Source organism: Tursiops truncatus, chromosome 11 (assembly GCF_011762595.2).
Source record: "Tursiops truncatus isolate mTurTru1 chromosome 11, mTurTru1.mat.Y, whole genome shotgun sequence".
Classification (NCBI taxonomy): domain Eukaryota; kingdom Metazoa; phylum Chordata; class Mammalia; order Artiodactyla; family Delphinidae; genus Tursiops; species Tursiops truncatus.
Genome location: NC_047044.1, coordinates 679,271 through 703,198, shown reverse-complemented (window position 1 = coordinate 703,198; position 23,928 = coordinate 679,271). Strand labels below are relative to the sequence as shown.

Below are 23,928 nucleotides of genomic sequence, written 5' to 3'. Positions count from 1 at the left end.
CAGCCCCTGCCAATCGTCAGGGGGCGGGCCTGCGGGCTGAGTGGGCACGGGGTGGCCCTGACCCGCCTGTGGGCACCACTCTCCCCCCACCCATGGGGGCGGCTGTGGGGCTGTTGGAGTTCCTAGCCTGGGGATGTCCTGCGATACAGGCGAGGCTGTACGTGGCGGAGGGCGGCAGGCTCCGCCCGTGTCCGTGGCTCCACCCTCGCCCCAGCTGCAGTCCTGACCTCCATCTCGTTTTAGGAGGTAAGCCCAGGCCCGTGGTCCTCCCAACCCCACCCTAAGGGCCACCTTGCCCTGCAGACCCCATCTCTGTCGTCAAGGAAAGAGGCGAGCCAGGTGGACAAGTGTTTACTGAGCGAGGGGCCATGCTGGCTTTGCCTGCCCCCCTAGTCGGCTGGGGGCAGCAGGCCCCATTGAGAGAGGGATAGGAGAAGGCCCGGTGGACTGTGTCCGGCTGAAGGAGGGACAGCCCAGCCAGGGCCTGGGTGTAGGGGCACATCTGCAGACGCAGCGCAGCTGACGTCCAGGGCGGGGCCTGGATGCACCGTGGTCTCGTGGAGGTGACCCCAGACACAGCTTGGGAGGTGTGGCCCGGTGGTCCTTGTGAGCCGGCAGGAGGGTCCTGGGAGGGCAGACCCAGCCGGCCAATTGCTGGGTGACCCCTGGCCTGGGACACGGAAGTGACACTGCAGGGTCAAGGGTCCCCCTGTGGTCCCTGAGCACAGATGGCACATAGTGGCCCTCAGGGAGTGTGACTGTCTGAGAATGGTTCGTCCTGGCACGTGGCCCCTGAGGCCAACGGAAGCAGCCGGCCCTCACTGGACTGGCCTCGCTGGGGGCCTGGGGAGTGGAAGGTGGGCTGAGCTCTGCGGGGGGGCTGGTGCAGGGTGGTGTTCGGGCCGTGGGCTCCCTCGAGCTCTTGGCAGAGTCTTTGAAGGGTCGAGGGAGAGCTGTGTGAGGGACACTGGGGGGCCAGTGAAGGCCCAGCCTGGGCAGCAGGGGGCCACCCGGTATGTGGAGCCCAGCCATTGTGGGCATGTCCCGGCCCCCAGACCCACCCAGCTACAGAAGGGGCGCGGCCACACTCTGCACTTCAGAGAACACTGTCCTCAGGACCAGGGGTGCAGGCCGTGCCCCCAGTTGTCCAGAGGGAGCCGGGACCACGCTGCGATGGGGCAGGTCAGGGGCTGGGCCACCCGGGGAAGGGCGCATCCCACCCAGCCGTTCTCTTGGACCCCACTCGGGGGGTTCAGAGGGGCTGAAGGTCCTTGACTGGAAGCCCCGGCATGGCCCAAGGGCCCGCGGGAGCCGCAGGCCTCTGGAGAGCTGAGGCACATAGGTGCCACGGTCTGGGGCCAGGTGAGACCCGCCCCACCGCCTGCTCTGAGGCCCAGCCTTCACAGAGGCTTGGCGTGCCCAGGCGTGAGCTGCCACTCACCACGTCCCAGCAATCTGGCCCTAGCACTTGCTTCTTCCTGGTGAGACACGTGGCCTCAGGCTGCTGTCCCCTGGGTGGCAGCTGGGGAGACAGGAATGGGGGGCTGGCTCAGGCGGCCCAGTGCCACCCTCGTCTGGGGGCACAGCCGTCCCCAGCCCAGCCCTGCCTGTGCAGTGGAAGGCAGGAGAGGGGTCCGAGACCCCAGTCGCTCATGGTGCACTGCCCAGTGCAGCTGAGCCAGTGCCCACGCGGCAGGCAAGGGTCCCGTCTCCGGGGGAGTCCGCCCAGACCCCAAGGGCAGTATGCCCCCCAGGTGCCCACCACTTGAGCTGGGCCCAGTCACTCTCACTGCTTCCTGGGACTCTGGGACTCGCCCAGCATAACACTGGCGCTCCAGCCGTGGCCCCAGGCCAGCCACCGGGCCACCTGGCTGGCAGGTATTAGAGCCCCAGCCCAGACATGAGGCCCCTAGGGGTGACCATCGCCCCTTTGACCTGTGATCTGCTGGAGGTGACCTTTGCTGGGGAATGGGACCCAGACTCGGCTGAAAAGCTCTGCTGGGTCAGGGAGTGGGGGGCAGTTGGGGGATACAGGCGTGAGGAGCCTCCGCGGGCCCCGGGGCATTTCCCGGGGGAAGGCGGGCAGGACTGGGGCTGCCCTGGAATTGCTGTGACTCAGCTGAGTTCAGAGGCCATTCAAGACCTACCCAGCTGCCCATGTGCAGAAAGGGCTGCGAGAGCCCTGGGCGCCGGAATGCTCCCCCCGTGACCAGGGGGTCCACTCTCCACAGCTACCAGGAGAGGTTCTGTGCTTGCAGGTGGCTGTGCCTGCTGTCACTCACCCTGCGCTGGTGTCGTCCCTCCCTCCACCCCCACCCCCACCCCCACCCCCTCCCCCCCACCCCACCCCGGGGCAGGAGCCACCCCGCTGGGCCACACCCAGGCCCTGCAGGGTTAGGCTTATCCGTGGCTGGCTGGGCGAAGGGTGGGCTGGGGACATCGCGTTCCTGCACAGTTGGAACCAGAGCCCTGATTGGGGTCGGAGCAGTCAGGGAGGAGACGCAGCGCACCTGACACCGTGGGACCCGGCTGGGTGCTAGGAGGCTCTGGGGCGGACTTGACCGCCCAAGTCAGGGCGGGGCCGGGCCTGGTTCCGAGGCGGGTGGCCCCTCTGTCGCCTGCCGAGCCCCAGTCTACTGTGCCGTGCACCCCGCCCCCACTCCAACATGGGAGACGGGGCTCCAGGGGCCAGTCTGGGGTCCAGCCCTTGCCTCTTGCAGCCCCCCGAGGGCCTGTCCTCCCTGCCCCCTCTGGCTGAGGCCTGGCCCCGGTGCTCACCGCACTGGAGGTCGCACAGCTGCTGGGGGACGGAGAACTGGATGTCGGTCCTTCTGCCCTGCAGGCCGGGGTCGAAGGCAGCGAGAGCGAGAGCGGGTCAGCACAGCCTGCAGCCGCTCCCTGAGCCCCGCCCGCATTCCCCAGAGGCACCGGCTGGAGGGACTGCGTAGCTGGAGGGGCCCCCAGGGCAGCTCTGGGGAGGCGGGGGCTCCCCTGAGGTCTGGGAGTGGAGGAGGTGGGCAGGACAGCACCACCCACCTGGATGCAGGTGCCGGGTGCGCAGGCCTGGTCCCCGGGAATGTCCACAAAGGCCACCGCAGGGTCCTCTGTGGGGTCACCCTGAGCGGGGGAGGGGTGGGTCACGGGCAGCGGGGGTGCAGACCAGGCTCCTCTGCGTCCCTGCGGAGCCGTCTCAGCACCCTCCCCGCCAGGGCTGGCTTGGGGACTGTGGGGAACTGAAGGGGTCAGCACGCCCCCCCCAGGTCCCCAGGACGGTGCCCACCACACCCAGCTCACCGCAGGGATGGGGGTGGCCTGGAGCAGCCGGCGGCACGCGGGGGGCCACGTCTTCCCTCGGTGACACAGGCACACCTGGAAGCGGGCAGGGCTGGGCGAGAAGAAGGCCACCCGGAGGTGGCCCGGAGCGGGTGCCAGCTGGACGGTCATCTTCCAGGCTGCGGGGGGCAGGGGTGAGGCCCAGCACGCCACCCCACAAGTGACCGCACCCTGTCGTCTTGCCCCCCCTCCCCCCGACCAAGAGGCATTTACACAAGCAAAGGGCCTTCTTTGCTGCGGCCGCCCTGCAACGGCCTCAGCCGGCCTCCCTCCCGCCCCGCGGGGGGCTCACCTGGGAAGCGCAGCTGCTCAAAAGGGCACTTCACCGGGAAGCCCAGGCTCGTGGAGAACTGCAGGGAGGCCGAGGGACGGGGTGTGGCCACGTGTGCAGGGACGGGGGGGCGGGTGGGGGGCCGGGACAGGCGGGCCTCCTTCGTGGCCCTCTGGGACTGGTTACACTCCCCCCGCCCCGCCCCCGTGGGACCAGGAGGGGATCAGAGGGGCCACTGAGTAGCTGGACCCAGGGCTGGACAAGGCACAGGGGGATATGTGGCTGCAGGCCCCTTGCCCCAATGCCCTGGGCCCCCTCCCCAAGCCCTGGTAGTGCACGAGGCGGGCTGCGGACTGGCCCACTCACCTTCAGGCAGAGCTGGGGCTGGGTGTCCACAAGAGGGTACTGCACCTGAGGGGCGCTCAGGTCAGGGCCCTGGCCGTCCATCCCCGCCCCATCCCTGCCTGGGGGGCACTCACCCTGCTGTGTGCAGGCCGGCTGGACTGCTCCAGCTCCAGGCACTGGGGCCCTGGCCCTGGGCGCCAGCACAGACTCACACGGCCACTCATGGGACAGGCAGGCTCCCAACTCAGCTCCTGGCTCCCCGGGTGGTAGTGGATGGCGTCCCACAGTGTCTCCGTGTCTGCAGGGACCCTCCCCCAGGGCTGGCATCAGCTGGCGCTACCCCAGCCGCCCGTGGGCCACGGGACTGAGCACCTGCTAGAGTAACCATCGGGCTGGCCCAGGACCCAGGTGCCTTCTCTCGGGGGCTCTGGGCCTGACCCGAGTCTGTGTGTGTGTTCTGTGAGCACCCTGCACCCCTCCGGGAGCCCCTCCCGGCAGCCTGGGCTCTTCCAGGTGGCCTGGCTGCGACACGTGCGTGCACCGGCCGACACGCGCTCTCCTGCACGCTCACGTCCACGCGCAGGCTCTGCCGCCTTGGAGGGCTTGCCTGGAACACACTTGGCTGCCTGCCGTCCGAAGCAGGCTCAAGGGCTGAGGCTGGGCCTGTCCCCCAACCCCGTCTCACCCCCGCTCGAGTCAGCCGTCCCAGCTGGACAGGCCAGCCCCTACCCTGCTGGGCACCTCTGACCCTCCCATCTCCCACCCTTCTCTCCTCGCTCCCCCCTCCTTCCCCCTGGCACCACGGGGCACTTGCCATCTTCGAAGGGGCAGGTCTGGATCCGCACGGCGTCAGGCGTCGCGGACCAGCCCTGCGGGAGGGACTGGGGTCAGCGCAGGGTCTGCCCATCCTTTTGTCCACTCCCGGCGGTCAAGGCCACATCCTCACTGACCTCAAGGCACAGGCACGACAACTCTTGTTTGTAGGGCAGAGAGACCCTCCGGGAGACCCCGTTCGCTGTCACCTGCAGGGGAGTGAAGGCACCGTGGGCGGGCGGCCAGCGAGGATCAGAGGCGGGGCGGGGCCGGGGGCGGGGCCGGGGCGGGGCTCACTCGCACTGGGGCGCCCGCGTCTTCGCAGGTGAACCACTTGAGGCAGAGCCGCACGTAGTAGTCGTGGTAGTCGGGGCCCCCTGACTCTGGCACCTGTACCAGAATGACCTTGCGGCTGCGGTCCACCGAGTAGGAGAGCTTCCCAGCTGTAGAAGGGAAGCAGGTGAGGTCACGCTGGGGCCAGAGGTCACCAGGCACGGGGCTCCCTTGTGCTGACAGCCTCCAGGGGGTGACCCCTGCCAGACCTCGGTATTTTGGGGGTCTCCCACCTGAGGACCCATCATGATTTCCCGAGTGCGGAGGGCAGAAGAGCCCAGTGGGAGGCCCGTGGGTGTCTGCCACCACCTGAGAGGCTTCCCAGGAGCCATGGGGCCCAGGTCCCACCCGGGGAGGGGGCCTCACCAAAGCAGTCGGGCACGTTCCTCCCTACGTCCTCGTCTGCGCAGTCTGAGAACGACAGAGGCAGTGTTGGGCCCAGCCCGCTCTGCACCAGGGGCCGCCCCCCAGCTGGGCCTCTGCCCGTGTGGTTTCCAGAAGGCCTTCCTCTCCAGGGAAACGGAGACGCTGAATTGAGCCAAATGCACTGCTGGGAGCCGTCCAGCGCGGGGCCCTGCCCCCTGCCCCCTGCCCTGGGTGAGTCCCGCCCTGAATCAGTCCCGGGAAGCTGGATGGCAGCTGTGCCCGCGCCGGCCCACCTTCCACATGGTACCGCTCGTCCAGCTGGACCCCGCAGAAGTGGGGGACAGTCCTCAGGGTGACGTAGAGGCTCTGGGCCACGCTCACCTCAAAGCAGTCAAAGTGCACCTGGAGCTGGGCAGGGACGGGTGGGAACTGGTGGAGCTGGGACCTCTGTCCACCCACCCATGGCCAGGCCAGTTCCACACCGCACAGCTGGAACCCAGGGTCTGGGGCAGAGGAGGAGGGGCACCCATTCCTTGGGCCTGGGGTGGCAGAGCCCCAGGACGGTCTATGGATCAGGTGGCCAAGAGGGGAGGGCAGCCGGGAGCAGGCCAGGGGACAGGTGCAGCTGCCCGGCACCGGCTTGGGGCTGGACCCGCAAGTCCGGGTCAGACCCTGGTCTCACCTGCTGCCCCACCTGCAGCCGGCGGGAGGCCCTGGGGACCCGCACGCTCTGGCACTGTGTCTCCTGGGTGTCCAGGCTCATGGAGCAGGCCTCCAGGCCCCGCAGGCCCTCTGGGTGGAGGGAGGGGCCGGCAGGGCTGTCAGAGCCCTTCCCTCCCCTCCTCTGTGAAGGGCAGTTAGCAGGGTCTCCCTGGCCCACCCCACCCCCTGCTTGTCACGGGGATTAGAGGAGCCCTGAGCCCACCACCCCACTTCCTGGGTGTCACCACCATCATGGTCACCATGCAGCGTGAGAGAGGCCTTGACGCGCAGGAACAGGGAGCAGCCGTCGGGGGGGGCACACTTCATGGCAGTGGAGAGGGTCAGGGCCTCCAGGACGGACCCGGACATGGACGTGGGGGGCTTGCGGCAGAAGCTGTTGAAAATATTTCCTGGGGAGGGGAGAAGGAGGGTGAGTACCACGGTTCCCAGGGCCTGGGTAAGGCTCTTTGGGTGGTGGGGTGGGGGTGGGGGAGGGGGGCTCTGGGGCTGCACAGTCGCGGGGAGAGTCCTCCCTACTTGCCCCAGTGCAGTCAGGGAACCAGGCCCCGGGTGAGTGGTGGGCCACCCTGAGCCATGCTCAGAGATGACCGCTGGGCGCCAGGAGTGGGCCCCCGCCTGGCCAGCAAGGGGGCAGAGGAGCCCCCCTTGGCAAGCTGGCAGGCCCCGCGGACAACAAAGATGGGCGACAGCAAAGGTGTGCTGGGGGCACGGGGGCCCTGACCTCAAGGGCACTGCCGCCTAAGGCCCTGACCGCTGGCAGGCGGCTGCACCGGCCCAGGTGGGCCTGGCCCCGACGGCCTCGGTCAGGGCACCGGAAACTGTGGCCGGACCAAGTGCTGTGCAGGGAGCTGGGCTCTCACGTCCAGGCGCGAGGGCCGAGCAGTGTTTTCGGCCGTGGCTCTGCAGATTCGCCGGCGGACGCTTCAGGTCCGGGGAGGGGCGTTGGTTCCACGGGAGCCACCACACCCCAGGGGGCCCCGCGCCCCACGGAGATGGCAGCCCAGGTTCTCTGCTGCGCTCAGGGCCGTGGCGTTCACGCCTGGTGACGTGTCAAACGGGGGAGTAACCCCGGGCGGGACAGTGCGCCCAGGAAGGGAGGTGTGTGTGCTCAGCGGTGCCTCCAGGGGGCCCGGGCCCCAGGCAAATGCCGGGAGCATATCAGGAAGACCCACTTCTTGGGCTGACAGTCAAGGGGAAGTAAAGGACGAAAATGCCGGGAGGAGAGGGGGCACGGGTGGGACCAGGTGGAACTGTTGAATGCACGTGATGGGGGGAAGCAGAGGCCGAGGGTGCACCAAAGGCTTCCTCGCTGCAGAGAAAGTGGAGCAGGAATGAGGCATCCCCACGGACCACGGTGGCTGACGACCGAGACCCTGGAGAAGGGGGGCAGAGGCACCGCGGCTGAGACATGGACGGACGCGCTGGCCCGTCGCTCAACAGAGCCCCGACTGGACCGTATCAGAAACAACTCAAAGAGGCAGCAGGAACTACGAGGTCTGAAGTGTTCCTGGGAAAGAAACCCAGCGCTGTAGATCCCACTGTGGCCAAGATGAAGTCACAGGGGTCAGATTTTCCCTCGAGCCTGAAGCAGCCTGGAAACCAGACAAGATACAGTCTCAAGACACCGGACGTGGGGAAGGACAGACGGCCATGCCCGAGGGACGGGGACAGACGGCCATGCCCGAGGGACGGGGACAGACGGGGGAGCCCAACGAGGGCCCTGCTGTCTTGAGAGCCTTTCCAGGCTGTGGCAGAGGGAGGGGGAATTGGGGACCCCTGACACCCTCCCGAAGTGGAGAAATGGGGCAGACGGAAGTGGCCAGAGTTTGCAGGATGAGCACAAGATGAGGGATGATGCAGAGAGAGCAGGGGAATGCGTGTTCGTCAGAGAGCGGATGAGCACATGGACGTGAGGGGCTGCAGGAAGAGGAGAAGCCCAAGGGGTTTGCGGGGACAGCGTCCTGTCCGCACCCGGGGCCAGGACTAACCCCATTCCCAGCCAGACTGGGGACTTCGTGATTCACGGGGCCCCGGGTACACTGTATGCAAGAGTCTTGCTTCTGTAGGAGAATAACTAGCCTTAGATGGAGCACTGCTCTGGCCTCGCCTAACAAATCTTAAAGACCCCCAAAGGTTAACCTGTTTCTAAGGAACTTAACTGTATTTCAGAAATGGCTCAAGAATATTTGTACGGATAAAAGTATATATCCGACACACAACAGGTAAAAATCACCATGTCTACCATATAATAGAAAATTACAAGCCATGCAAAGAATCAGGAAAACATAACCCAGAATGAGAGGAAAAATCAAATAAAACCGACAGCGATGTTAGGATTAGTAGACAGGAACATTCAAACAGTTACTGTAACTGTATTCCACATGTTAGACATGAAAGATATTAAAAAAAAAAAACCCAAATCCAACTTTTAGGGATGAAAACTACAGTGCCTGAGATGAAAAATACAACAGCTGGTTTAATAACAGATTAGCCATTGGAAAAAAAAACCCTGGAGAACTTGACATAGCAACAGAAAACATCCAAAAGTAGATGGAGAGAGATTGTGGCGATGGTGAAGGTGTGTTGATGATGATGGTGAAGGTGGTGGTGACAGTGGTGAGGAAATAATAGAACAGAGCATTGGGGAGCTGTAGGACAACTTCAAGTGACCTAATGTATGTGTGGTTAGGGTCCCAGAAGGAATGAGGGAATGAAAAAACTTGAAAAAACGATAGAAAATTTTCAAACTTGGTGAGAACTATAAACTCACAGATCCAAGAAGCCTGATGAATGATAAGAAATATGAAGAAATTACACGGCACACCAGGATCAGTTTGCTCAAAGCCAGTGGTAAAGAGAAAACTGTAAAAGCCACCAGAGGAAAAAAGACGTGATGTGCAGAGGAGCCAAGGTAAGGAAGGTGCAGAATTCTTTTCGGGAGCAACGCAAGTGAGAAGATGATGGGGACGAAGACCCTGCAGGACTGAGAAACAAACCCCGCCCGCCTAGCATCCTATCCCTGCCCACATATGCACGACTGATTCTCAGCAGACATGCCGGGAACTCAGAGGGAAAAGGGTAGTCTTTTCAGCTAATGGTGCTGGATCAACTGGTGTCGCCAGGCAAACAATGCGCTTCTGTCCACAGCTTTCACAACATACAAAGGTCACCTAAAATGGACCGTCAACCTCAATGTAAAACCTAAAACTATAAAACTTTTAAAAGAAAACACATTTTTATTCAATAAAAATCTCTGTGACCTTAGGTAAGGCAAAAAATTCTTAGATACAACACTGAAACCGTGACCCACAAGAGAAAAAAATGAATAAATTGGATTTCATCAAACTTTAAAACTTCTGCTCTTTGAAAGACCCTGGTAAGGAGTGAAAAGATAAGTCAGAGATTGGGGGGAAATATTTGCAAATCATGCACCTGCTAAGGAACTTGTGTTCAGAATCTATAAAGAACTTTCCAAATTCAATGATAAGGAAACCAACCACGCAATATAAAATGAGTGCCTGTGTGTCCTCAATGCAGGAGGGGTAGACTGGGGGAGGGGGCCGCAGGCTTCCACCATCCTCCCCCCAGACTGATGGAGGTTTAAAAAATGATAAAGCCAGCGAGTAGTTGGTCTGCCTTTTTTTATCAACACGCGCTGGCAGTTCTAAACAGTGTTGGTGATAAAATCTTCCCCGTTGGTGGAAGATCTAAATGATGGCCTGCCCCCAGCCTGGCCCCCAACTGCATCCTTCGCCCACTGTCATCTTGGAGCTGATGTACCTAAGGTGTGGGGTCAGATGGACGACTCAGAGGGGGACAGCACCCCAGGGCAGTGGCTGGAATTGGAGGAGAGGCCGCCTGCAGGAGACAGCTGAGTGTCTGTCTGGCCACAGGGGCTAGTGGTCAAGCCCGGTGGGTTCGTCACGTAACGTCGTGGCGAGGACTGTGTCCCAAGCCTGACGCTTCCCTGCTCTGAGAGTCATCCTTAGAGCTCGGTATGCAGCCTTCTTGAAAGAAGCGATTGTGCTTTAGAATTTTCTCTCATGCGTGTGAAAACTTCCTCCTCTGCGCAGAAAATGAGAAGTCTGCAACTTTTGACCTTTTCTGGAAAAAAACAAACACCTTCCAGCCAAGCAAGGAAAGGATCAGAGCCAAAAAAAAGGTAGAGCCATAGAAGAGCGTGGTGACCATGGGAAATGATGAAATACATAGTTAAGTATAATGGATGCGAAGGAGAAGTCGCTTGTTGTAAATAAATGAATAAAAATAAGAACAGGCTCTTGTCCCAAATTAAGCTCACAAAACAGGAGAGAGTATATAGAAGAAAGTGAGGCAGGGGACTTCCCTGGCGGTCCAGTGGTTAGTGCTCCGCGCTCCCACTGCAGGGGCTGGGGTTCAATCCCTGGGGAACTAAGATCCTGCATGCCGTGCAGCGCGGCCAAAAAAAAAAAAAAAAAGTGAGGCAGAAACACTAAATTATTTGTGGTTCAAAATGGGGAAAATAATTCATTGCTACTGTGTGGAAAGAATTGTGAACCCAAAGCTCATCATAAATACTTACGGAGAAGTAAATATCCTTGGTCTCATTTAGAGAGGCTTCCTAAAAGAAGACCTGACAGCTGTATTTTAAAAAGGAGAAATATGAACTCAAAAGGAAGAAGTGGGTTACGAAAGCAACAGTGAACACAGGAATGGGTAGAACACGGTGGTGAATTTAAATTCATGCTGGGAGGGCAGCAGGAGAAAGAAGGACTCCTGTCTGTTTAAAAACAAGTTGCGAGTTCCATTTCCCAGCCTACGGTAGCCCACGCTGTTTGGACCAATTCTACTGAAAACAACTTACAATGCTGGAGAAAAAAAACATACATGTAAAAAAAACTTCTTAAAAACCTGTGAGAGGGCTTCCCTGGTGGCGCAGTGGTTGAGAGTCCGCCTGCCGATGCAGGGGACACGGGTTCGTGCCCCGGTCCGGGAAGATCCCACATGCCGCGGAGCGGCTGGGCCCGTGAGCCATGGCCGCTGAACCTGTGCGTCCGGAGCCTGTGCTCCGCAACGGGAGAGGCCACAGCAGTGAGAGGCCCGTGTACCTCAAAACAAAAAAAAAAAACCTGTGAGAGCTGATAAAGAATCAGGATCATCAGTATAAACCCTGAGGAAGGGCAGAGGGACGCAGAGCACAGGAAGCCGCGTTCCTGGGCGTCTCCCAGCCCGGACGCTGAGGGCTCCAAGCGTGCGGCCCAGACCAGGGGATCCCAGGGCTGCCCCGTCACGGCGAGGGGAATCAGGAGAACCCTGCCCCCTCCCCGAGTCCTGGGGCGTGGTGGGAGGGCAGGGGCAGCGGAGCTTCCTGGAGAGCCCACAGCCTCCGTGGGCCTGGGTGCTGGGTCCCGGCCGTGGTCTGCACCCCCAGGAAGATCCAAGAAACTTCAATCTATGACTTAGTTAGAAATGGTCCTGATAGTCACATGTCCCGCCTGGGTGCCACTCAGAAGCAAAGGGGAACCTGGTCTGGGGGAAGGCGCCTACATCCTAGGCTGTGGGGAAGGCATCATTTCTCAGGGGCATGGAGCAGACATTTTTTTTTTTTTTTGGCCACACCCCGTGGCTTGTGGGATTTTAGTTCCCCAACCAGGGATCAAGCCTGGGCCCTCGGCAGTGAAAGCATGGAGCCCTAACCACTGGACCGCTGGGGAATTCCCTGGAGCAGATATATTTAGTGATAAACAAAGTTGCTGGGGAAACAAAGCACCAAGAGAAAGAACCAGCAGAGACATGCCATGGACGGGTCCATGGAGGGCTACAACAGGTCGGACACAGGCTGCAGACCAACCTGCTAAAAGGATAGGCTTGAAAATATAGGGGAAAAAACTATAAAGAGGGACCTAGCACGTTTGAAAGAAACAAATAGAATTTCTGGAAGCAAAACCCACAGAAACAGAAATTAAAAAGCAATACATGGTTTGGAGAGCAGGTTGGACATCACTGAAGAGAGAATTAGTGGGAGAAAGATCACAGTGGATGATACAGAAATCAGCAACGAGACAAAGGATGGAAAATGCAGAAGGGAGACTGAGAAATAGGAAGAAAGACGTGAAATGTCTGAGGTGTGTCCATCGAGGTTGCAGAAGGAAAGGAGAGGATGGGGCAGAGGCAATATCTGAGATGATGGTTAAATTTTCTAAGGCTTACACAAAAGTAAAAGTATAAGCTGACCCCACTTACGAATATAGCTGCAAAATCCTAAATAACATTTTAGCAAATTGATTTAATAATATATTAAACATGACCAGATAGGAGTTGTTTTAGGACTGCAGGTGTGGTCAACATTAGACAATCTATCACCTCATTAAAAAGATTAAAGGAGGAAAATTGTATGAGTATCTTTATAGACACAGAAAATTTTCATAAAATTTTCTACCCATGATGAAAGAAGGTTTATCAAACTAGGAAAAGAAAGACACTTCCTTGTCTAGATGGAGGGCGTCTCCTCCAAACGCCCAATAAACCTAATCCTTAATGGTACGTTTTTGGGAATCATTGCTATTTAATATCAGGACTGAGACAGCGGTTCCCCATTCAACATTGTCCTGGAGATTTGAGCCACTTCCATAAGGACAAAAACAAACGTAGGTTATAAACTGTTATTATTTGCAGAGTATGTGATTATCTATATACAAAAACTTAAGAGACTCAGTGGGAAATCTACTAGAAATAACAAAGAAAGTGTAACAAGTGTGTGGATGCAAGATTAATACACGAAACTAGCTTTACACCAACAAACACCAACTAGAAAATGTGATAAAATAAGGAACCCATTCATGGACCCTTCAACCTCTGAAGGGCATAAATAAATACTTTGAGGAAGACCTAACTTCCTCAAAGATGGAAAGGCATACCATGTTCATGGTTAGAAGACTCACCTCGGATAAGATGTCATTTCTGACTCAAATTGGTCAATAAATTCAGTGCAATTCCAAGCAAAACATGTGATATTGTGATTTATATTAAGAAATATATATTTGGTCTTGGTCCCCATTTCTGGTACACAACTCCTAAAGCTCTTGGAGTTTCCTAAATGATGAGTGATAAAGGTGTCTTTTGTTATCTATAACAAACCTGTTTCAACCACACTTAGTTTGTTAATGAGGTGATTTTTAGAAGCACCTAAGGATGGGGGCTGGTTGCCAGGGGAACTAACAATGGGATTAGAGGGTTGGAACTTTCAGTCCCACCTCCCAGACCTCTGGGGAGGGGAGAGGGGCTGGAGGTTGAGTTCAATCACCAATGGCCAATGATTTAATCAACCATGCCTCTGTAATGAAACCTGCATAAAACCCCAAAAGGACAGGTTCGGAGCGCTTCTGGGTTGATGAACACAGAGAAATGACAAGTCAGAGCGCAGGGACACTCCTCATCCTTCCCCATGCCTCGCCCTGGGCGTCTCCTCCATCTGGCTTTTCCTGACTTATATCCTTTGATAATAAACCGGTAATTTAGTAGGTAAAATGTTTCTCTGGGTTCTGTGAGCCACTCAAGCAAATTAATTGAACCTGAGGAGCAGGTGGCGGGGAGTCTCCAATTTATAGCCGGTCACTCAGAAGTACTGGTGACACCTGGAGTTTTGACTGGCACCCGAAGTGGGGGTGTCTTGTGGGACTGAGCCCTTCACCTGTGGGAACTGAGGCTCTCTCCAGGTAGACAGTGTCAGAGTTGAGTTAATTGCTTGGTGGTGTTGAAGAATACACACACCGGAAAATGCCTGCTGAAATTTTCAGGAAACTTACAATCAAAAATTCTGATTGAAGATTTGAAGGGCTGAGGGTTGAGTCTCCGGTGGGAATAGACCTGGTGTTGAATGCCTTCGTGTCCTGTCTGGACCTTGGCCATGTTTAATGCCAGCTGTCACGGACGCTCAATTCACTGGGAGACGCAAAATGGTGATACGATAATTCTGTTGTTTTGCTTCCATTTATTGGCTGGAGTAATTGTTCCGAGGGAGCATTTGTAGAAGAAAGGCACGATCAAGGCTTGATTCCTTCCCTTTATTTACCCAATCTTCAAGGTGAGTTGGTTCCCTATCATCCACAGAGATGAACAATTCTTTTTTTTTTTTTTTTTTTTAAAACAGTACCGCTAAGAATGCATGGGTTTAAGTATGGGCTGCAACTCATCGCAGTGCTTATTCTTTTTTGAAGCTCAAACAATACCTCTTGGCAGGTGGGAGCTCCTTCTGGCCTCCATGTACTGCAGACCTGTCACCACCGCCTTTGAGAGCTTCCTCCATCTGGAATGACAAGATGTCCCAGGCTCTTCTTGTACATTTTCTGCCCCAGACTGGAAATCAGTTTATTTTGGTGAAAAATGGTATTTCAAGGCCACAGCACTAGGGAGGCTCATGACTATGAGTTGGTCGTTGTTTCTAGGATTTTTCTGTGGACAGAGCTGCAACGTATTTAAAGCAATACCTCGTGAGGTCATACTGAGGTTACCAATTCAGAGTAAAGGTTTTACAGCACCTTTTCTACATGACATCTGCATCTCCTTTCTTCCATGCTTGATTCTCAAGAACACAGGGGAGGATAGAATGAAAATATGTCCTAAGTGTCGTTTGCTGTACTGCACACGCCGTACACGAGTCTGGGTCACAGCACAAACCACCGGGGTGACTGGAAACAGCAGAAACGTGCCTTTGCATAGACTTTTCTCAGTCTCTCCCCATTTTTACACCATCAGCGTACAGCTGTGAACACCACACTGTCTCCTTTTCCTCCTTTCCACAGGTAGTCTCAGTTTTGCGACTAGCCCTGTAGTAATTCTCACCCATTTCTGATCTGACCCTCCTGCAGTCTGGCTGCCAGAGGCTTGTTCTCCCGGAGAGTCCCCAGGAGGGGCCGTGGGACAATAGTCCGTGAGTCCCCGCCTGTTGTACCTTGATACAAGAAGGTCAGTTTTCTTTTATGGAAACATATTTGACGTATAACGTCGTGTAAATCGAAGGAGTACGGCATATTGATTTGATGCATTTATATGTTGTAATAATAATTGTCATCGTAGCAAAGGCACCCCATCAAGTGACATAATTATCGTTTCTTCTTTTGTGGAATAATTAAAATCTAGCCTCTTAGCAAGTGTGGTGATTATAATGCAGTATTGTGTCTATACGCACCATAGCTGCATTATAGTTTTGCTGTCCATTTTCTTCTAGCGTTAAAATGTCGCTCTTTGAAAAGCCTGATATACTTTTCTTTCCATTATAAATTGTACAGCTCTTTTTGCCGAGAGGCCCAAAGATTTTTCTCTTTCCCTTTAAAATCCAGCCATTTTACTAGAATAACTTTTGATGTGGTGTCCAGGACTGGTATTCTCGGGTTCATGGTTTGCCTTTTCAAAATCTACTGTCAAGAAAGAAATGTTTGTTCTCCGTGAACTGTAGTTTTTAGTGTTTGTTCTGCTGCTTTGGTTTTCTTTAGGGTCTCATATCGTCTGCCTTCCGGACATCCTTTGACTATCTGTAACATTTACCATTATTCACACATCATTTTATCTCTTTTTACATTTCTTTTTGATTTTTTTCCTTTCAAATTTTACTCGTATTCTTTTTTTAAGTTGAAGTATAGTTGATTTACAATGTTGTGTTAATTTCTGCTGAATAGCAAAGTGATTCAGTTATACGTATAGATACATTCTTTTTTTTTTTTACTTTTTTTTAACATCTTTATTGGGGTATAATTACTTTACAATGGTGTGTTAGTTTCTGCTTTATAACAAAGTGAATCAGTTATACATATACATATGTTCCCATATCTCTTCCCTCTTGCGTCTCCCTCCCTCCCACCCTCCCTATCCCACCCCTCCAGGCTGTCACAAAGCACCGAGCCAATATCCCTGTGCCATGCGGCTGCTTCCCACTAGCTATCTACCTTACTACGTTTGTTAGTGTGTATATGTCCATGACTCTCTCTCGCCCCGTCACAGCTCACCCTTCCCCCTCCCCATAACCTCAAGTCCGTTCTCTAGGAGGTCTGCGTCTTTACATTCTTTTTTTAAAGTATTCTTTTCCATTATGATTTATCACAGAATGTTGAATCGTTCCCTGTGCTATACAGTAGGACATTGCTTTTTGATTTTTAAAAAAATCTCCTTTTCACCTGCTATTTCTCTCAAGGCATTTAATATTGGGTGTATTCACTACTTCCAATGCAGTCTTCATTTATACAATGATTTTTTCCTTTATTTCTAGTCACCTCGTTTCCGAACGTTTCTAATTTTTGTTCACGTCGTTCTTTAACGTATCATTGTCTTGAATATTCTAAGCCATTTTGAAATGAACTGTTACACTTGTGGGTTTCAGGATGCTCTTCTGGCGCACCTCCTTTGCCTGTCGGCACATCATTCCATTCCTTCTTTTCTTTTTAATTATCATAACTTGTCTGGAACTTGCCCTTGACAGTCTTCCGTTGCCCACATTTACGTGAATTCAGTTTCCCAGAGCTCTTAGCAGACTTGGTCTGCTTTCCTGACTGCGCAGAGCTCCCTCTGCTGTCACTTTTGGGTAGTGTTTAAAAATAGGGTGGATCGCTGTTGAGTTTCTTAGCTCTTTCCCCCCTTGCCTTCGTACCTGAAGCTGCTCTTTTCTTGCCTCTGTTGTCCTTGATGCCACTCCGAGCTTCTCTGTGCAGGGCCTCTCCCAAGGGGTCCCTGCACCCACCTGCCGCAGTGGTGGGCAGCCCCTCGGGGGGGGGTGTTCCCCAGCGATTCTCACCGTCTGTGGGGTTCAGACACCCCTCCACTCCCTGCTGCACAGACCCCGCTGATGCTCCCGCCTGGGGCTCTGGGGCTCGTCTCTGGGGTCTGGGAGCGTGGACCCCACTTCTGTTTTACATCCTTGCTCTTGGGTCTGAGGATTCAGGGAAGCTACAACCACACCATCATCTCCCGGGACAATTTAGGAAAGATTTAGGAAATCTCCCGGGACAATTTAGGAAAGAAAGGAACCAGAGGGGCTTGCCCCACCAGAAATCAGTATCTAGCTGAGCTCCATATGGACTCAGACAGTGTGACCCCGCTCAGGGATAGGGGCGGGTCAGGGAACCGTGCACACAGCGTGGAAATCTGACGGGGTGGGGGGCATCCAGTACGTGGTGCGGCCACAGCCGGATTTCCAGGTAGCAAAAGATCACAGGTGGGTTCCTACCTCACACCATACGCGGAGATACATCCTAGATGAATCAAAGACCTAAATCTGAGAAAGAAAACTTTAATACAGAAATATAGGAAATACAGGGAGAAAATCTCTCTGACCTGAGGATTGGGAAGACTTTCTTGAAAGACCCCCCCATATCCACAAAATCCATGAAGGGGGAGGCTTGTAGACATGGCTGCATCAAAACTGAAACCTGTGACTCACGCCATGAGGTTGAGACTGAGAAAGTGGAAGGACTCTCTGTGACGCGGGGTGACCGCCCCCACACACTGGCCCAGGGCGGGTCAGGCACAGGGGGAGACCACACGGGTCTCAGCGTCATCAGAGACACACAGACTGAGACGGGAGTGGGGGTGGGGAAGCTGTGGCCTCACGAAACCCCTCCCCCATAACGACCAGAACCACAGGTGCCACAGAGCCAGAGAACGGCCCCCGCAGCAGGCAAAGCACACGGACACAGGCCAGAGCATCACCCAGATGCCGTGGTGTCTCCCTGCCTGGCGACCCCGCTCCCCAGAAGCCCTGCTCGTGGGGTGACTCAGCCTCGGAATTCTCGACAAGCCCCCCTCCCCCGAGTCCGGAGAGAAGGAGGCCGGCTGGGTGTCCTGTATTGTCACCGCTCCGACTGGCGTGCGGGGGAAGGAGTGGGAGGGACGAGACTGCGGCGGCCCCAGGGCCCCCCAGAAGCCGAGGGCCCCTCCCCACACCTCTCCCCGGCCCCCAGGACCCGCCTGCCGAGTCCCCTGTCTCCCCAGCCAGGCCCGGGGCCGTCCTGACACCTAGCCCTCGCACACAGCTCCTGGGGGAAACACCATGGACCTGCGGTCAGAAGAGAGGAGAAGCCAGCCTGAGTAACCAGGGGTCTCTAGGGAGCTGCCGAAGTGTGACCAGGATGGAAAGCATGTCAGACGGAGTGTACGAAAAATGAAAATAAGGATGGAGGAAAGACATGGAAGAAGGGAGGGGAAAAGGAACACAGAACGTGGGAGGCAAGGAAACGTCACGGAGGAATAGAGGGGACTCTTCCTCAGGCACCTCCACTGTGACAAGGACACGGCTTCAGTGACACAAGGGATCCGACAGGGGATCACACGGCAGGAGGCTCAGCGGAGCCGTGCCCGCCGAGGACCAGTCAAGGAGCCAGACGACCCAATTTCAGGACAAATAAGTACAGTGAGGACGCAGGAACCAGGAGACGTGGCTGGAAATTAAATTGCCGGCTTGGAACAGTTGAGATCATCATGGCAAAAGCCGTTGAGAAAGAGAAAAATGAATGGAAGCAGGTGATGGAAGGCGGAGGTGACTGAGGTCAGATCAGATGGGAGAACGGGCATCACGGAGCCCGGCTTGGACCAGGGATGGCCTGGGGCGGAGGAGAACCCCGCAGGCCCCTCGGCAGAAATGCCAGGGTGGCCTCGGCTTCTCACCCTCCGGGGAGAGTCCAGGGACAGAACTGCCGCCGAGTTGATGCTATTCAACACCCCACAACCGCTGACTGCTGGTCGGACAAACCGGTGACGGGATGCTGCCTGGGGTGGGGGCGTGTCCCCGGCTCGGGGCCCAGCAGCCCGTGTCATAATCTCACTCCTTAACCTTGCAGGGGTCCTCGAGGAAACAACACCTCTTGAGGTGAAGAAACACTTCAAGTTTAACCATTTCTTTAGTTTTTCCTATTACAGTCAAGTCAAATTAAATAAAATACTTAGTTTACATGGCATAAGGTAACTTCACCTCTATAAAATATTTGTTACGTTTATCCCACGAACAGTATATTCGCCTACAAAAGTGTCTAGAATAATGTTTTCCTAATGTAAACAATGTTTATGTCTATATGGGGGCTTTGGAGCTAGATTATTTGCGCTTTCTGCCGTACGTATTTTGCATCTCTTATGCCCCTTTTAATGAAATATAGTGTCTGCAAAGACAATAAAGCTATTTTTAAAATGGAATATCGTTTTACAATGGGAAAAAATGAAAAAGTGTGATATGAGAAATTTATTGCAAAGCAATGAATTCCGTGAAAACAGGAACGCACGATTCCCACGTCCAGCAAGCCCACGACTGGGCTTGACGGGGCGCTTGCCCTCCTGCACCAGGCGGTGGGCAGGGAAGGGGGGCGGCGCTCTGCTAGGGGAGGGGCGGTGGCAGTGGCGGCAGCTCTTCCTGCACAGGAGGGAGACCCCGGCCGCCTGGCAGACCTGGCTCCCGGGAGGGCAGGGTGACGAGGAGCAGAAGGGCAGCGAGTCCCCCTCGGCCTGAGCTGTACTCACGGTTTACGCGGCTCTTGCAGGCGAAGCCCTGTGGACGGAACAGTGAGAGGGGTGGGAGGTCAGCTTGGCTGCCTCTTGTCCCCCGCCCACCCCGGGCCCCGCCCCGGTGTGACCTGGACCCCGTGCACCTTCAGAGCCCCCACCCCTGACCGCACCGACTTCCCGTGCTGGCATCCGCGGCTCCCCCGGCCCCCTTGTGCCCGTGCTGGGCGGGTGCTGGGCTTCAGGAAGAAAAGAAAATGGGCGACGATCCCGGCCTCGGAGGAGCTGCCTTCGGAGCCGGGGCGCCGCACGACGTCAGAAAGTGACATTTAACGTCAGCTGTTGAAAAGTGTGGGGGACGATAACCGAGCGGTCAGGAGGGTGAGAGCTGTGACTGCCGGGGGTGGCCTCGCTGGGTCTGGCCTGGGGACCGCCGGGGAAGGGCAGGGATTAGCCCCTGCACACTGCCTCTCCCGCTGGACTGACGGCTTCCCGAGGGGTCGGGGCCAGGGACCAGGGACCAGGCTCAGACAGGGTGGGTGGGGGAAGGCGCCAGGGCCGTGCCCGTGGACCCCACTTTGGTGGGTGGGCTGAGGGGCTCCACGGTAAGCTTGGGAGGATGGGGTCGGCAAGCAGAGTTCTGGGAGCCCAGGGACGGGCACCCGAAGCAGCGGAATACAAGCCAGTAGGGTCGCTGCCCTGGGCCCGGGCTCAGCCGCGGTGGGGGCCCTCTGGGGGCGCCCAGGGAGCAACGACAGCTGGGGGCCCGAGGTAGAGACCCTGCCGGCACAAGTGGGGAGGTGGAGGAGCGAAGGGGGTCTGCTCCTGTCCCTGGGGTTTGCAGGGCAGGCACTACTGGTGGGTCCAGCTCCAGCTCCACCCCCCTTTCTAAATAGCTTTTTCATTTTGGAATAATTTTAGATTTATAGAAAAGTTGCAAAGATAGCGCTGAGGTTTACCCAGTGACGCCCGACGTTAACGTCTCGGGTAAGTGGGTGTCACTCTTGGGCGAGCCCCAGACTCCGGGATTCGCCCGTTTCCACCCAGGTGCCTTTCCGCTCCAGCCTTTTAACTGTCACCCCGCGTCCACCCTGTCTTCTGACCACGACATCTCCCAGAGACGCCGACTCGCCCCCTTAGGCCTCCAGACGCACAGACCCCACGGAGGCGACCTGCGGCCCTGCCCACGGCTCTCACGGGTGAGGGGCCTGACTCCGGGGCCGGCCCAGGGTGGCAGGAGGGCTCTGCTGGACTAAGGGGCTGCACCCACCTGGGTGCCGCGCCCAGAAGGTGACTGGGCAGCAGCTGGGCCTGGGCCGCAGCCCTGAGTGGACAAAGGGGCAGTGGCTTGGGTCCTCGCCCACCCTCCCTCCCTGACACGGCCCCAGATGCCTGGAGCCACCCCCTGGCATCCTCTGTCCTGTGGCCCGAGCCCAGCCCCCTCCCAAGCTGGTAGGAGCTAGAGGGCAGCTGCATCCTGGCCCAGGGTCACTGCGCGCCCACTGGGGACCTCCTGCTGCCCCTGTGCCTGAGGACCACGCAGCTGTGGCCCCTGGGTTTCCAGTGGAGCGGGGGTGGGCGCGGTCTAGTAGTTGGCCCTTCGGTGCCCGCAACCCCTCTCCTGCCTTGGGGACCAGCGGGGGCAAAGGTCGAGGTCAGAGAGCACCTGTGGATTCCGGCGCCCAGGGACCCTGGCATCTTGGGAGCTGGGGGTGGGGACCCGGCAGAAGCTGGCCCGGGGCCCTGGGGCCCTTTGTGGGGCGGGGCCGGGAGGGAGAAGTGGTCGCCCCACCTCCCCCTCCCCGCCTCTGGGGTTTTCCATCGGGCTTCCCGGGGCTTCCCAGGGGGGCGGGCGTGGGGGTGTCTGTGGGGAGGGACCCGAGGGTGGGGTCTGGGCCCTGACCCTGCGGCGCCACTGGGTGTGGAGGGCGAGGCCCTGCATGCTGCAGGAGGGGCCCCTTCCGTCTGCCCCACTCCGCCCTGAGGCACCCTGCGGTCATCTGCTCCTGTCCGCCCCACCCTGTGCCATGACTGAAGACGTGCCAAGGCCCAGAACAGCCCTCCTAGGGGCACGATGGGCTGCAGCGGTCTACATGCAGGTGCGGGGGGCACCAGCCGTACCAGCGGTCCTCTGCTTCGCCCCACAGAGGCAGCCCCGCCCACCGCCCTGGGCCTCTGGAGCCCCTCCCGTTCAGACCCCTCCTCCCGAGCTGTGACTCCCCCTCTCCGACCCCCTCCCTTGGCTGCCAGCAGCCCCCGGGCCTCGCGGGCTCTCCGCGTCCCCTGCTCCTCCGCCCTCCTCCTGTAATCCCACGGCCCCAGCCGGGTGCCACAGTGGCTGGAGCTCCACGGCCAAGTGCAAAGTGGGGCCCAGGCCTGGCCGTCCCCGTGGGGGGCAGCGGCGGGGCGGGGGGGACCCTCCCTCCTAGCTTCCCTCCCCTGGCCTGGCGCTCCTCCTTCTGCCGGGGTCCCTCCCCTCCTCGCAGCCCGCCCCACATCCGGGCCCATCCCACCATGGGGCCGGCCCATCCCACACCCAGCTGCACCAACGCCAGTTCTCACGTCTGACGGGCTTCTCAAATCCCATATTTCAAAAACGAGTTTCCTCCCTGAACCCTTGCCCGCCAGACCCCGTCACAGGAAACATCTCCTCCATCGGCCCAGGGGCTACAGTTACACTTTAAGGTCCATCTTGGATTTCTCCTTCCCTCAAGGTCAAGGGTCCCCTGTCCTGCCAGCTCTACCTCCGAAGTACACCCCAAAGTGGCCCCGTCCCGTTCTCCATCTCCGTGGGGACGGTCCAGGCCACCACCCCTCCCACCTGGGCTCAGCTGTTTCCTCTGCACCCACCTGCTCCCACCAGGAGCCAGACGGACCTCCACTGCCGCCATGGGTCCCTGCACCTCGGATCTGAGCCCAGCCTGACCCCCGGCCACCCAAGCCCGCTCTGTCTATCCGTGAGCTCCCTGGAACCTCTGCTGGACACTCTCGCAGGCCTCGTGGAGCTGCCTTTCCTCCTGACTGGGAGCCGGGTGTCCCCGTGTCCCCCGGGGGGCCCGGCCACTGCCCCTGAGAGGTCCATGAGCCCTCACGCCAGGCTACCCTGCTCAGCAGTCACCACCGCCTAATCTTGCTTCAGGTGCGTTTCCGCAGGTCCCTGCTGTGCCCACACTTGGATGAGCGCACACAGCAGGCGCTCCCCAGCCCGTCCCAGCGGGCCGGCCGCCAGTCTCGCACCGGGGGACCCCCCGGGACGCGGGCACACTCTGTGGGCAGGTGCTGCCGGATGGGACGCCTCCCAGGGACAGTGAGAGTTCCGGGACACCACCACTTCTGAGCCGCATCCCGGCCCTGCGGCTCCTTCCCGCCCAGGATGAGCTTGGTACCCGCGGCGTTTCCTTAGCGGGGCATCCACAGAAGCGCGGACGCCGCCCTGGGTGACTAATCGGGGTCTGTGAACGCAGGAGGGGCTCTCGGGCTGCCCCTCACCACGTGGCTCCTCGGAGAGGGACAGGTCACAGGTGCGTCAGCGCCCCTGCCCCTCAGGCTCCCGGCAGACGTTTCCCAGATTGGCGCTGCGGGCTCAGGCCACCACCTCGTGGGGATCCCAGGCCCCCAGGCCCCCGCCACCGACCGCCCCGGGCCGGCTTCCCTGGCCTGTGCTGGGGTGGGAACGGCTAGTGCCCACCGAGGGGAACCAGGGCAAGAGGAGAGCCTGGGGGGCAGGGCTCACCTGGGAACAGGAGAGGCTGCATTCCGCGACCCTGGGGACGGCCAGGCTCCGGTAAGCGCTCCAGGCCAGGGAGAGGAAGGCGAGGGCTCGCCCAGCCAGCATCTGGACGCGAAGTGACAGCCGGGCAAGGCTAGCAGGATGCCCGTGGCTGCGCCTCGCCCTCTGGCCGCAGCTCAGCCCCGAGACAAGCAGGAGAGAGTCTGGAGTGAGTTCGCTCCCTGGGGCGGGTGCTGCCCCTCCCGGTGGGCCGGGCACAGCCCACAGCCCGCAGCTTCCTCCTGCAGGCTCACACTGGCCAGACGCCCTGCTGTTTCCAGGCTGTCACAGAAGACATCCTGGAACTTTGAGGCTCTGGGGTCTCAGGTAACCGCGTTCCCCTGGGGCTGGCTGCGCGCCTGTGCGATCAGGGAGCCGCCTGCCTCCCCCACGGCTCCCGGGTGTCCCCCTGTCTCTCAGGCCCCCGTCCTGTGGTTGGGGGATGGAAGGTGGTCAGGGGCCGTGGTCGTCGAGCTCAGCGGGGCTGGCAGAGGGGTGGGAGCCATCCCAGGCGCCTGTC

At 58.1% G+C, this 23,928-nt stretch overlaps 2 protein-coding genes across 2 annotated transcripts in view; both read right to left on the bottom strand.

The window, feature by feature from the left end:
* Positions 1-240: 240 nt before the first annotated feature.
* IL17REL (interleukin 17 receptor E like) lies at positions 241-23,928 on the bottom strand. The gene is made up of 17 exons (XM_033865796.2): positions 23,373-23,928; positions 19,658-19,685; positions 6,424-6,573; positions 6,144-6,253; positions 5,755-5,869; positions 5,462-5,506; positions 5,060-5,205; positions 4,900-4,971; positions 4,764-4,818; positions 4,084-4,247; positions 3,971-4,015; positions 3,626-3,683; positions 3,295-3,452; positions 3,037-3,117; positions 2,779-2,836; positions 1,442-1,522; positions 241-670 (listed from the first exon to the last, which is right to left on the bottom strand). Exons 1-16 carry the CDS (start codon positions 23,472-23,474, stop codon positions 1,497-1,499), a joined length of 1,413 nt encoding a protein of 470 aa, XP_033721687.1. The 5' UTR covers positions 23,475-23,928; the 3' UTR covers positions 241-670; positions 1,442-1,496.
* Positions 19,407-23,928, bottom strand: part of TTLL8 (tubulin tyrosine ligase like 8) — a 63,940-nt gene continuing 59,418 nt past the window's right edge. The window contains exon 15 of the mRNA XM_033865675.2: positions 19,407-19,685. The gene's annotated coding sequence lies outside the window, so the exon portion shown is untranslated. The remainder of the gene's footprint in view (positions 19,686-23,928) is intronic.